General features: G+C 40.8%; 1 protein-coding gene across 1 annotated transcript in view; it reads right to left on the reverse strand.

The window, feature by feature from the left end:
• Window positions 1-14,590, reverse strand: part of LOC117552905 (potassium channel subfamily K member 4) — a 44,427-nt gene that overhangs the window by 1,149 nt on the left and 28,688 nt on the right. The window contains exons 5-8 of the mRNA XM_034226586.1: window positions 1,851-1,965; window positions 1,588-1,748; window positions 1,305-1,491; window positions 64-206 (exon numbers count right to left, since the gene is read on the reverse strand). Coding sequence (XP_034082477.1) covers window positions 64-206; window positions 1,305-1,491; window positions 1,588-1,748; window positions 1,851-1,965 — 606 coding nt within the window. The remainder of the gene's footprint in view (window positions 1-63; window positions 207-1,304; window positions 1,492-1,587; window positions 1,749-1,850; window positions 1,966-14,590) is intronic.

The following is a 14,590-nucleotide window of genomic DNA, read 5'->3' on the forward strand; positions in this document are numbered from 1 at the left end:
AGAGATTATTGAAAGGAATCTGGGCGAGATGTGATCAAAAACAGACATGAGAATGGGGAGTACCTCAGCTCTGGTCTTCTTAGATAGAACTCGAAGCCAGTTACCAATCATAGACAGGATAGAGGCAAAGTAGGCAAGGCCCAGCAAGATCCAGAACCACACCAAAGGCTTGTACCAGTGCTCGCTTCCCCCATTTCCAGAATCCCCTTTAAGAAGACACAGTATACAGTGTGTAAACGCAACATATTCATCCGTCCAAGTAAATAAACATTTAACAAAAGAGACACTATATAGCATATTAGATCATCAATAATTAATCTCAACAACACCCTGAATAATTTATGAGGGAAATGAAAATGGTCTGTGCTAAGTGAACTTAATGCATTACAACTGACACTGATGCATTTACAGATGGCTAATTAAATCTTCTCATCTACAGGTCGATGAATTCAATGAAAAAGCTAAAATATGTAAAGTCAGATTTAAAACACATTTTCACTTGAAATGCATTTTTACAAACATGGCAATGTCACTAATACATTCATATTGATCTGTGTATTAAAGTGTGTCCAGTGATGACAAGACAGTGATTGTAGAAATGTCATTTTTTAAATAGATTATAGACACTTTGATGCCCTTAACAGAGGGTTAGGCCCTCTGGTCAGCTCAAGTTCTGCTCTGACGTGACCTCAGGGCAAAAATAAAACCTAGCCTCTTTAAGAAAGGGCAAGGACAGACTTAGAGATTTAGAATCCAGTAAACTCAACAATTCCCTACTTTTTCCTCACATTTGACAGCTTCATTACCATAAAAGGTATTGTATATTCGCTTTAAAATCATATGGCCAGTATACATAATGTTGTGCAATATCAAAATAATGAGCAATATACCCATTTCTTTTGCAATACATTATTATTTTCACTGGCTGCTACTTGACTACTTAAGACAGTATACTACTATGTGCAATATATACTTTCTATACAATGTTTTGTTGCATATTGCTACTTTTATAATGCTGCTACCTATTTATACATTTGTTTAGCATGGATGTGACCTAATTTGATTTGCTTTTATTAAGATAAGCTTGCTTCTTTATTTAATATGATTGTCTCGCATTTTATTTGGCCCTTAATCTGCACTGTCACTTTTCCGTAACAGTGTACATTTCCCTTTGTGAAAGAAACTATTCTGTGTAATGTGTTAGCTGCTTTTGAGTAAAAAATATATCTAATTTCCACATTGCAATATTGATATAATATTGTAATACTGTTAGCGTACTATTAAACACGTGTGTGGTCGTATACCTGCAACATAATCTCCGAACCCCACCGTCGTCAGGGTGATTACCACAAAGTAGGCCGACTCAAGAAGAGTCCAATGCTCAACCTCTTGGAAAACGAATATAGGCAATGCAATGAAGAGCAGGCAGCCCAGCAGGATGGACAGGACGGCAGAGATCACTCGTACGATGGTCGGGCTAACTCGCCATTTCTATCAGCAGGGTAATAAATAAATAGGATGAGACGAGTAAAGGAGAGTATACAGTGCAAGCAAATTAGACATTGAAAGCTCTGTTGAGGGTCTGACCCGTAAGAGAGTCTCTATTTTGCCAACAGCTTTCCTCAACCCAGTACCCAGATGGTCTCCGACTCCAACGAGCAGGATACCGAACAACGGGATTCCCACCAGGGCATAGAAAATGCAAAACAGCTGCCCTCCTTCTGTCTTGGGGGAGATGTTTCCAAAACCTGAACATGTGGGGGTCAAAGGTGGAAGATTAAGATACGTTGAACTGATTCCATTGAATATTAACTCAGAATTGTATCTAAATGCTCCTATTGAACACCCACCGATGGTTGTGATGATGGTTCCTGAGAAGAAGAAGGCACTGGCCAGATCCCATTGGCTGACGAAGGTGAAGTTGCTGCTGGGATCCACTCCAGCACCAACGGCCTCCACTACTTCCTGTGATGGGACGGTGGAGAAAAGAAGAGTTCAGTAATTTTTATTTAATCAGATCATTAAAAAAGCAAAACCATAGAAACACATAATTTCTGACTTTTTGGGAACATTTTCCATGACAGCTATGTAAATAATGCATCATACATATCATCAAACATGTATACATAATATGTTAAAATCTGCTTATAGCACTGCATAATTATATAATAATAATAAACATAATACATGGGATTTTTATAGCACTTTTCCTAATGCTCAAAGACGCTTTATGTGTACACACACTGTATTCAAAGTGCTGTTAAATCAATAGTCTCCTTGCAAAAAGAATGCCAATGAGTGACCATCAATATTTACGTATAATGATACATCGCAAGTGATTAAATATAGAATATAATGCATTGTAAGTATGTTTAGAATGAATAATAGACCTGGGTGTCATAAATGTTACACAAGATTCAAAGACACACACACAAGTAGTATATTTTTATTATCCAATTATCTGGGGCAGTTATGTTGGAAATGCTGTAAAAATGCATTGTCATGGCATCAGCTGCAGGCAGTCAGTGGCAAATAAGTGACTGGTGATGAACAACTGTGACGGCTTCATTATGTCCCGAGTGTATCGAACCCGTGCCACCACAGATAATCTAATTCTCCATATAATTATGTGTTTTGTGTCAGTTGGTAGGTGAAGACATTTGTTAACTCAGAATTGATATCTGAGTATGATAAAGTTGTTATTTAACTTTCTCTCATACTGCAGCACCTCTTTTCACCCTTGGTCTGAAACCAGAGCCCAGTCTGCTCTGATTGGTTAGAAAACCCCAAATAAGCATAATAATTGCAGGTTTAAGGATGACATATCTCTAGGTGCCAACATGGTTTTCAGAACCAGATCTTCCTTCTAAGTCAGCAGTAAAAAACTGTTTTTAGAATTCAGGGTCAAAGGCTAAAATAAGAGGTTAACCAATGTGCGTGTCAGCTACTGCGTAGTCTTCTGGGCCCAGGAGTTCAAAACTTTGAATCCCTATCTGATCAGATCAGATTTGGATTTTGGGGAGTTCAAAACCAAAAAACAGGATTAGGATCACTTTGATATCCGATCAGATCAGGAAATCCAATCCAAGCTTTAATCTGGATCAAATCTTCAAAATGGGTAGTTCAAACCGACAACACAGGATTGGGATCAGTTTGATCCCAAAAAACTGGATTATCCTGATCCAACCAGAGGGGTGGGTTTCCAGTGGATTACCAAAGCAAAATGTACTGTACCATTTATTTTAAAATATGTTTCAATTTAAATAAGATGGCAAAGTTTGTTAACTGAAATAATACACAATTGTTAGCCTTCATGGGAAATACATTTTATTTTTCATTTTTTGCTCACGTTTGTGGTGGCCTATTTTGTTTTCAACCAAATGTTGATGACATAAATGTTTATGCTCATAAAAGTATCACAACAAAGATTGTCAATCACAAATGTAATTTAGATTAAGGAAAAATATCTTCAACAAAAAAAAAGTCCATCATCCGTCATCATCACCTTTCAAATTAAAAAATATAATTAGACATTATAGATGTCTGCAATGTGGTCTCTTGTCTTCCTTGTATTATTTTTCCTATCCACTAGATGGCGATCAGTAGAATTAAAGCACTGATATTCAGGATCTAGTAATCTTGAAAAATCGTAATCTGGATCAGATCCTATCCTGAATTGCTTTGAATTCCAGGGACAAAATCTGGCCGATTTCTCTGATCCTGGATCACAAAAAATGGGATTTCAAAATCTGATCGGATCTGATTGAGTTCAAAACTTGTAATCCCTATCTGATCAAATCAGATTTGGATTTTGGGGAGTTCAAAACCAAAAAACAGGATTAGGATCACTTTGATATCCGATCAGATCAGGAAATCCAATCCAAGCTTTAATCTGGATCAAATCTTCAAAACGGGTAGTTCAAACCGACAACACAGGATTGGGATCAGTTTGATTAAAAAATACATACATTATTAAATTAATTTATCAAATTGTGAACAAAATTAACATTGCTTTTTATTTATATAAAATAAATAATATTTCACATCAAAAGAAACAACAATGTTTTAACAAATCGTATTAAATAATCTGGTGACAGAACTGTAAACAGAATAGCTGAAACTTTAACAAAATAAAGAGTAACTCTGTTACCTCCTTTATTTTTGGTTGGTAGACCTCGGTGAGCTGATCATTAACCCATGTTTGTATAATAGTTAACTCTGTGTGTTGTTGCTAGCATACAATACCTGACGTGGAAACGTTACTCGTGGATGGGGCTACAGAGCTGCTAGAAAGACAGTGGAACCCGGTGCATTCCTCCGTTCTGAATGTGGAGCACTTTTGCTAAATGTTTAGACAAATTGCTCGTGTTACATGCTAAACACTTTTGGCAAGGAGCAGGGGCGTCGCCTGGGGTAGGCATCTGGGGCTTTAGCCCCGGATGTTTTTTCTTTAGCCCCGGACAAATTCTCCCTCAATAATATAATACATTAACAGGGGTGCACATAACTTGTTTGCCCTGGTTCTCAAAGGAGCACCTGGAGATGTTGCTTGGTGCTCATCCTTAAAATGAAATAAACCGTAACTTTTGAGGGGGTCTTGACTTTATTTGCCAGACACACGACACGGCACTGAACACACATGCAGAGGTGAACACAGAACACTCATGCAGAGGTGAACACTGAACACACATGCAGGGGTGAACACAGAACACACATGCAGAGGTGAACACAAGACAACATTAGCACGACCAGTAATCCTACAAGCTGTCATCACTCCCCTCCTGACTGTTCTCCTCACTGTCTTCCTCTCTGTCAGACATGGTATAGCTGATGATGTAGGCCTACTACTTTCTCTCTGGTTGAGTCTGTGATTAGCTGCTAGCTCTGTTGTCATGTTAGAAAAGTGGATGTAATCAAATAAGTATGTGAACATAACCAATAATCTACCATAGCCAATAACAAATTAATGTAATTTATTTTATTTATGTTGTTCATTCATATCTTATTTTACCTTAACATTTATTTATTTATGCATATTTTTGTATCTCTCCAGTTTTAAAGGATATTTTTGGTTACTGTCCTATAGTATACATTGGAATGATTTCAAACCTGTTTATCCCAATAATTATAAAGGAGTGCCTTGGAAATATGTGTTTACATAAATTGTGACCAAACCGTTTTAACTTAGACTAAAGTGAACTATCTAAACACTCAGAGTCCTTTACCTCACTGAGCTGTAGTTATCAGAGAGGACTCTCCCTCCACATCATTGTAGAAACATCTTCTTCTTCCGTTAGAGCAGCTAGCACCAGATGCTAATAACAACAGCGCCGGAATCGGTGCACCCTCCCTCTCTCCCTCGCTCACTCGCACTTTGGCTGTGAGCTGCGGGTGCCAGATAAGCCAACATCCCCCATTTTCATCACTTACAGCGCCCATCGTACAGGGCAAATGCAACGTGTAACGTGAAACGTGAAAAGGTGTTACATTTACTTAATTGTGAATATTGTTACATCAAGGCCGAAAATTAGGATGAGCACCTACGGTCAAAAATGTTTTTTTCCCTCCCAGATCTGCCAGCGCAGCGCCACCCCAGATCTGGCGCCCTAGGCGAACATCTATTACGCCAGTGCTACGGGCCGGCCCTGAGTTCATATCATAGGTTCATATGCAACTCGCAAATATATTTCTCTCTCTCTCTTCTCTTTTCTCTCTCCTCTCTCCTCTCCTCTCTCCTCTCTTCTCTCTTTTCTCTTCTCCCTTCTCTCTCTTCTCTCTCTTCCTCTCTCTCTCTCTCAATGTTGGTACGCAAATGCGCCTTTTTTCAAATGACACGGTGCTCTTTTTTTGGCGGAGGTGCGCATGCGCACCTGCGCACCAGTTATGTGCAGCCCTGTACATTAACCTACTTTACCTATAGGACGGACGGCAGAAATGTAATTTCCCATGTTCAGTGAATGCAACACAGAGGCAAGATGACGCCACCAGACCAATCAGAGAGTTGCATGGAAATACACGTGTTTTATTGGCTGACAGGTACGTACCTCTCCTCTGTGACAATGTTTAAACTTTAAACTGTCAGCCCCGGACGCTGAGATTCTGAAGATGGACATTAGACATTTCTTTAATAAAAAAGACGGCAATTCTCAAGGGGTGGCTCACACAACAACCCCAGAGCCACCACCTGAGCCAGGTGAACAAGGTATGTACCTGTCAGTAAACTTACAAGTTATGCGAACATGTAAGCAAAGCATACATTATAGCTACGTTGACGTTACTTTGAATCGCGCGGGTAAGCTAAACCGTTAGCAAGTAGCTATAGCTAGCCAGATATATTAAATAAACACTTTGTCATACAATCTAAATGTTGTGTTTTTTAGCGTTACTTGGTGATTTCAAAGAAAGCTCTATGGGAAATGTTGACTTACTGTCTGTGTTCGACATGAAGCTAGAAGCTACCTTACAGTAGTAAACAGTTGATCCTGATTCCTGAGTCCTGTCAGTTAAAGTGTTTCATAGTTAGCTTAGCTAAGCATCAACCTAGCATTGAAATATATATATCGATGTTATGTGACAGTATTTCTGAGAAAAAGTCAGCTGAAATGGTGGCATAGTTGCCACTGCTTTACGTGTCGACAGCATGTTTGAACGTATTTGCAGCAGTAAATGTGGCTGTCTGGCCACTGACGTTGCCATAACAACACCTGCATTTAAATGTGCAACCTCTTTTTGTGACAGATTTTGCATGAAAATAGAATTCTTCTGATTTATATTTCCTATTGACAGCTAGTTTCTATGTGAACATTATGAGATGGACAGCCAGCTAACAAGCTTTTTATACAAATATTTCAGATCAAAGCCAATCCAGTGGGGCTCCTGAAAGGGGGAAGGGACACTATGCTCCCAAATATTAAGCCTTGACCCCCATCTTAAAATTGATATGATAAAAAAATGATCTGCATTGTCGGAGGCCTTTTTTCCTCATTATCATGTCAAATTGTACAGCTTTCCTTAGTGTTGAATGCAGAAAGATGACTATATTAGAGTATTAAGTGAAAATGACTATATTAAAGTTTTAAGTAAATATATTAAGTGAATTACTCAAACTGCATTTGTATAGGAATGATTCTGTCCTATTGGCAGATAACTACTCTAACAGTGATATCTACAAGAGATGTAAATGTAACTATTTTCAATTGGTTAGTATTACATTTTGTGACAGTGTGGTGACACTCATTTTAATGAAGACACATGTGTGTATCTTGAAATTCATTTATTTGACAGAGCTGGAAACTGATACATACTTGTTTGTGTTTACCTACACAGTCATCACAGATGAGCCAAACAGAGTAGAGGATGAAGAAAGGAGAACAGGAGAAAGGGACACACAAGAAGGAGATACAACAGACAAGAACGACAATGGAGACAACAATGAACAGGAACACCAGAACAGACAAGAGTCAATGGGTAACATGACTGATTTAGGGACTGCAGATACAGGGCCAAGGCAAGTGAGACATCACTGCTTTCCATCCAGCATGTTTGGCCAGCAAAAGAGATAATTTCAACCGCAAACAGCAAGTGATGAGGGATTATTATTTCCTCCTTCCATCCCTTTTTTCTGTTTAATCTGATTACTAACAACTTCTAATAATTTGACATAGTTTATGATTTAATTGGAAAATGAAGTGTTTTTAAATAATAAACCCGTTTCTGATTCTGATTCTTTGATTTCTTTTTGACATATGGGTGTTGAGAGATGTATCCATATCTCTTAATGTTGCTCTCAAAGTGTACAAGATTGATGCTTTTAACTTCAGTATTTAAAAAAAGTCTTCCTAGGGGACCCCAGAGGAGGTGAGTTCCCCCCAAAATAGCACTTTATCTCTGCTTATGTAACTCCGGTGTAGTGTCCCCTCGGCAACAGATCACTCAGAGCTGGTGATTACTTTCCTGCATTTCAATGGCCGGCATATAAAAAGGACACGTGAGCTGCATTGCTTAAGAGATCCTCTCATGCTATCTCTTTTACAAAATAAGTGTCCAGTCAACAACAAAACATCAGTGATCGTATAGTGGTAGTATATTTTTCACAAGCAATGTGAAACATTAAACTTATACAAACTGGTGTACAAAACTCACATACCTGCGTTGATCTCCTGGAGTGTCTCTACTCTTCTTCTCCACATCTCTTGTTCACCATCAGAGATTGCAAACATTTCAGAAACAGCTAGAGGTAGGGGACAAACAACTTGTTCGCTGGGCATGTCAAAAACCTCCCTGCTTTGATCAAGACTTTAGGGAGCCTTTCAGCCCCTCTAGCAGAGGGACTGGAAAGCAAGCTTTGAAAATGCAGTACCATCTACATGCTGTCATGTTCCAGACACTGCTCTCAACCACTCAGGGCCTGCACAAATACCTGCAGAAAGAAACAATTGACTTGGTGCAGGCAGTAGATTACAAAACAGCAGTTGAGAACACACTGAAAAGTTACCAAAGTAACGAGAAAGCACATGAGGTCTATGACAAGACCAAGGCCCTGTGCAATGATCTTGATATTCCCGAAACTGTGACACAGAGGAACAAGCGTAGAAACCTGGAAGACTTTGTAGTCAAGGCAACATGTGGAGCAACATTAAACATAAATAAACTGGTGTACAAAACTCGCATACCTGCATTTCAATGGACAGCATAAAAGGACTCGTGAGCTGGGTTCTGGTGCTCAGATTAGCTATTGATGATCACGTTGATAAATCATATAAAACAAATAGCCAATCACATTAAAAACATGTTGCTGTGACTGTGAGCATTAAACAATTAACATTAAACTAAACAAACACAACAGTACGTTATTGTCCTTATAAAATAAAAACATACATTTTGTCCACCGAGATAATACAGGCACCTTACCCTCAAGAGATCCTCACGTGCTATGAAAATCTCCCACAATCCATTGCCGTAACAAAGCTAATGCAGGCACACGTTTGTGACACCAGATGGCGCAATTGTGTATGTGCGTGTGGGGAGTCTTGCAGTAGAAAATTTGACTGTAGCGCCGCCACTGTGGGCTAAGCCCCGAATGTTTCCAGGTCCAGGCGACGCCCCTGGCAAGGAGCATTGTCCACCTCAAGACGGATAACATTTAACCACACCTTGGAGCGCTTCTCTCCGCCATCCCCGCCGTGTGTTGCTGCATGTAGCAGCTGCGTGTGTGTAAACTGCCCCGCCCCCTCGCACACAGACGGGGGAGAGAGATACAGGTCGAAAATACACCGACCATATACGAATTTGTGTGTCTTTTTGCATGTTAGAAACGAGTTGGCGACACTAAGACTGCGAGATAATGTTTCTGTAGCAATAATACATGACCTTTCTCTTTCTCAACTCGCTACTCGGAGGGAAGTCGCTGCCATATGCCGTGTGAACACTCCGATAATGCCTCTCCACGTTACCTTTCTTTGGCAGAGCGACGCTTGCTTTACAAATAAGGCAAATAACCTTTGAATGTGAATGTTTTCCCCGCACTTGACTGATTTTGTATCGCTTTGCATTCTGGGTTAACAAACTGGAAAGCGATAGGTCGCTTTTTCTGTCAATCAAGTAAACTCCTGAATTAAGTGACAGGGAGGCCAAGGGAGGAGGGATCAAAACCAGTTTTGTCTATTGTAACGGAGCCGGATTTTTTTTTTTTATGAATGACTCGCGATCTACCAGCATTGCCCCCGCGGTCGACCGCGGTCGACGTACTGGGCACCTCTGTACTAGAGCAAAAGTATTCTCCGTCGGGACTTCCTGCAACAACACCACGCCGTTATCTTGATTCTGATTGGCCAGAAGACATTATCAAAGATGTTCTATTGAGAAGACGATCACTACGTCACAAAAGTTTTCAAAACAGTTTCTAGTCTTCGGTATTCTTGTTTTTGGCGTGAGAATAGTTTGGGCAGTGTGAGAGCGTGAGATTGAGAGTGAAAGCGTGTGTCACACGCCAGATGCGTGAGAGTTGGCAACCCTGCTTTAACTCAATGTTAAAAAGATGAATAATTATAATATATTAAGTAGCACCTTTTCTTATTTAATATAGAGATTTCATTTAAAAATGCTATTTTTTTGTATTTTGCTTGATAGAAGCTGCACATGCTCCATATTTAGTTTGCTAACAAGCTAGGCTAGGTGTAGGCTTTGTTAATTACTCAGTGTCAAAGTGGAGAACATATGTAGTTAGCTCCAGCGCCGGACTGGGACAATAAGTCAGGCCGGGAATTATACACCCAGCCAGGCCACTACCATTTTTTTGTGCCATTTTGCTGGATTTATTTGTCAATATTTACAGCGTTGCTGCCCATAGTGATAGCCCTCTAGTTTAAATCTACTACCCCAGAATAAACATATGGACATGGGTTACTATTTAAAAAAAGTTGCAAATCTATTTAGGAACCTATCCATGTGAACATATTTGAAGTGGGGGTGGACCTCAAATCCTATAGGGGGGTCCGGGGGCATGCTCCCCCTGTAAGATTTGTTTTTAAATGTTGGACTTAAATGCATTAATCTGGTGCATTTTGAGGCGGAAATAAAGAGACTACACCCATATGAAACAGAACTGTACACATTTAAATAATCATAAAATCATAAGTACATGGCCATAACCAATAACATACCATATCCAATATGAAAAAACATTGAAACTTGTTTATTTATTTGTTTTTGGTTCATTTATAGTTGTGAGTGTGTCTGTGCTCCTGAACCAGCCTCACTCGTCTCCCCCCTCTCCTCTTTGAGGCAGCAGCAAAGACTAGTTTTAGCTCTCAACAAGTTTTAAAAGTTTCTTACCTTTTTTCACCTAGTTAACATTTTATTTGTATTATTCATGCATATTTTACCAATCACTCCCCCCTAAAATGGAAATATGTGTTTACATAAATGGTGACCAAACCGTTTGAGACCCACAGAGATAACTAATGGCGCGTTTCCACTGCAGGCTTCGCTCGGCCTCGCTCGGTTTGGTTAGGCCTTATTAGGCCCGGCTCACTTTAATGCTGCGCTTCCATTACAGTTTAGGAACTGGGGTAGTTACTATAGTAACGCAGTGTAGGCGGAGCCGTGACGTCATCTTCAATGAGCGCCCCAAAAAACAACACAGCCGTTAGCTCTTAGCACTCAGAGCTGATTTGATGAATTGGAAATGGGGGACCCTGATGTAAACAAGACGAAAGTCTTTCTCTGGTCTGCATCCCCTTAACAATTGTATGTTTTGAGCTGTACTGTACTGTACCCAATATACAAGCCGTTAATAAACTTTTCAATCAATCAATCAAGCTCAGCTCTTCATATCTGTTCAGAAACTAGACAAAAGTGAAACCAGTACAAACCACAGACTGCCTGTGTCATGGCGAATACAGTCGCTGGTTTATTTATGTCTGTATAGGCCGTTGCTGTGAGTGTGGACGGTCGGAGCATATATAACGTTAGCTTAGCCAAGCTCCATTTAGAAAACACGCATTTTAAAAGGGTTTTTTGCCTGCCGTCTGTCTGTAGACTTGTCAAAGCATTAATTCATGTTTTTTACTAACCGGTATCAGTATGTTGTTACTTCGGCATCATTTTGAAACGTGTATTACAATTAAATCACAGTCAAATATGTTCATCTTGTTGTAGTCCCCTTGCCAGCGATTCTCTCTCTCTAGTTTAGCATACTCAGACCACGCGCCATTAGACTAAGTTAACTATCTAAACACTCACAGAGAGTCGTTTACCTCACCTGAGCTGTAGTTATCAGTCTCTGTCTGACAGCAGAGGACTCTCCCTCCACCTTGTTGTTGAAATAGCTCCTAGGCTTATATATCCGTTAGCGCAGCTAGCTAGCACCAGATGCTAACAACAACAATACACGTAACCGGTGCGCGCGCTTTCTCTCTCGCTCGCACCACATATGTCATACACACACACCCTCCCGAGCTTTAATGACACACAGAGACCAATCGAAGACATTAGTGTATGATCTGTATGAAAGTAGCCATTTCGGCAGGCCACATCATGTAGACAGCCAGTCACCCTCTGTGAGGCAGAGTCAGACTCACATTTGCGCAGCGTTGCATTCACAATACATACTATACAAAAAAATCCTCATGCCACTTAACAGGCCAGGCCACTTAACAGGCCAGGCCTGGCCATCGAGAAACCTCCCGGTCCTCCCGATGGCCAGTCCGGGCCTGGTTAGCTCCTAGCAATAGCTTCTTCATTCAGATTTACCTATGCAGTGTTCTGAATCAAAATGTTCCCCTGAGAGACACAACACTGCAAAGAACAAAAATACAGTGTGTTTCCCTGTTGTCGTTCTCGCCAAAAGGAGCTAGCTAACAATGCTAACACAGGCTCTCCACTTTGATAGTGAATAATAATCTAGAATCACAAGCTTGTTAGCCTTCTAGGTAGGTAGCATATGAAGCCTTGTCAAGCTAACGTTAAAATGGTTACTTAAGGAATATAACTTGACTTGTTTTTAAGCTAGTTTTTTTTAAATTATTTAAAAAATGGTTGGTAAACTTCCATATTTTAACCAACCCTTGTTTAAAGACCTTTTGAAGATTAAGAGGTTTCAAAATAATCATCAAATCAATATTACTTCTATGAACCATGAAAGACGTTGCCTGTTTAGAGCACCTCAGATCTCTTATCATCTTTGTATAAATAAGGTATTGGCCTGCTTTGGCCTGCTTAACTTCCGTCACGCATCTCTGCTTGTCTAGCGAACATCTCTCAGTGGATGTCTGCTCACTACCTCAACCTTGACAAGACTGAACTGCTTTTCCTTCCGGGAAAAGATTGTCCCACTCTAGTCTTGACCGAACAATCAACATCGGCACCTCTATTGTTTCCCCGACTCAGACTGCAAGGAATCTGGGTGTGACCCTAGATAACAAACTGTCCCTCACTGCAAACATAGCTGCTACAACCCGCTGCTGCAGATACACGCTTTACAACATCAGGAAAATACGTCCCCAGCTGACCCAGAAAGCGACGCAGGTTCTGGTCCAGGCTCTTGTCATCTCACGCTTAGACTACTGCAACTCCCTCCTGGCTGGTCTACCTGCATGTGCCATCCGACCTCTGCAGCTCATCCAGAATGCAGCGGCTCGTCTGGTCTTCAACATTCCTAAATTCTCCCACACCACGCCGCTCCTCCGCTCCCTTCACTGGCTTCCGGTAACTGCTAGAATCCACTTCAAGACAATGGTACTTGCGTACCATGCTGTGAATGGATCTGGCCCTTCCTACATCCAGGACATGGTTAAACCGTACACCCCAGCACGTGCACTCCGCTCTGCATCAGCCAAACAGCTCGCTGCACCCGCACTGCGAGGGGGACCCAAGTTCCCATCAGCAAAAACACGTGGGTTTGCTATCCTGGCTCCAAAATGATGGAATGAGCTCCCCATTGAAATCAGGACAGCAGATACTTGCAAATCTTCCGCGGGAGACTGAAAACTCATCTCTTTCGACTCCACTTCGATCAATAGAATTACTAGCAAAGAGTTGCTAACAAAGCACTTATATACTAATAAAGGGCTGGCTTATCTAAAGCCAGTTGAGTAGCACTTGAAATGTTTTAGCTCTATGAAACCTGATGTACTTATATGATTCTGTTTTCTTCAAGTTTGTATCTTCCTGGTCGAATGCACTTATTGTAAGTCGCTTTGGATAAAAGCGTCAGCTAAATGCAATGTAATGTAATGTCATTCAGTTCCTTTAACCTTCCTTTGCAAATGTCAGTTGCTAAAACATCATTTACAAGTTTCATTCTGGAACGAAAGGCTGAAGGACAAACATCTCAAGATTACAGCATGGTTGCCAATCCTGTGCGTAACACTGAGCTTTCATGCACTAGCATTGACTACAAACTCGAACATAGCAGCTCTGACCACACCTGTTTCTTTGGCCCACAGTCCCTGTACTGCTCTACAGCTACTGCACAGCTTCAGTGATCAGTTATCAAACACTCTACGCATCTGAAGGGTCACCCTGAGGACCCACACAACTGATTCAATATGATAGGATGGTCAAACAGGTTCCCAATGAATATAAAAAGTGATGCATTTAGTGTGGGGGAAACTTCTGAAGCAATTGGAAAGAGGACTCAGAGAGACACGAGGAGAGCTGGAGCTTTGATGGCAAACACTGACGGTTTATTTGGAGCTTCGGCCGGAGAATTGACAAGACATGTCACGGGCCACGAGTTGACCACACGGTTGAGATGCCACATCAATTCTGAAGAACCCTCCTGTAGTTCCAGGTTTTAACTAGTTCAGAGTGTAATAATCAACATTCTTCAATAGATAGACTAAACAGCTGAGGAAACTGAAGAACCCGAGAAGGATGTGTTCCAGGTGTCACACAACAATAACTATCTCTGTCCGAAGTTGCCCGGTCATAAACTGGTAACAACAACAAAATGCTTGGGCAGCCCCTCCTTAAGGGAGATAGCGCCCAAGGTTGGGTATCTGCGTCAGAGGGCAAAAGGTAAACATGTATATACAGAATTATTCCCTGACAGTTAGGTGTAACTGTATTTATGCCTACGAGAGCTGGC

Source organism: Gymnodraco acuticeps, unplaced genomic scaffold, assembly GCF_902827175.1.
Source record: "Gymnodraco acuticeps unplaced genomic scaffold, fGymAcu1.1, whole genome shotgun sequence".
Taxonomy (NCBI): domain Eukaryota; kingdom Metazoa; phylum Chordata; class Actinopteri; order Perciformes; family Bathydraconidae; genus Gymnodraco; species Gymnodraco acuticeps.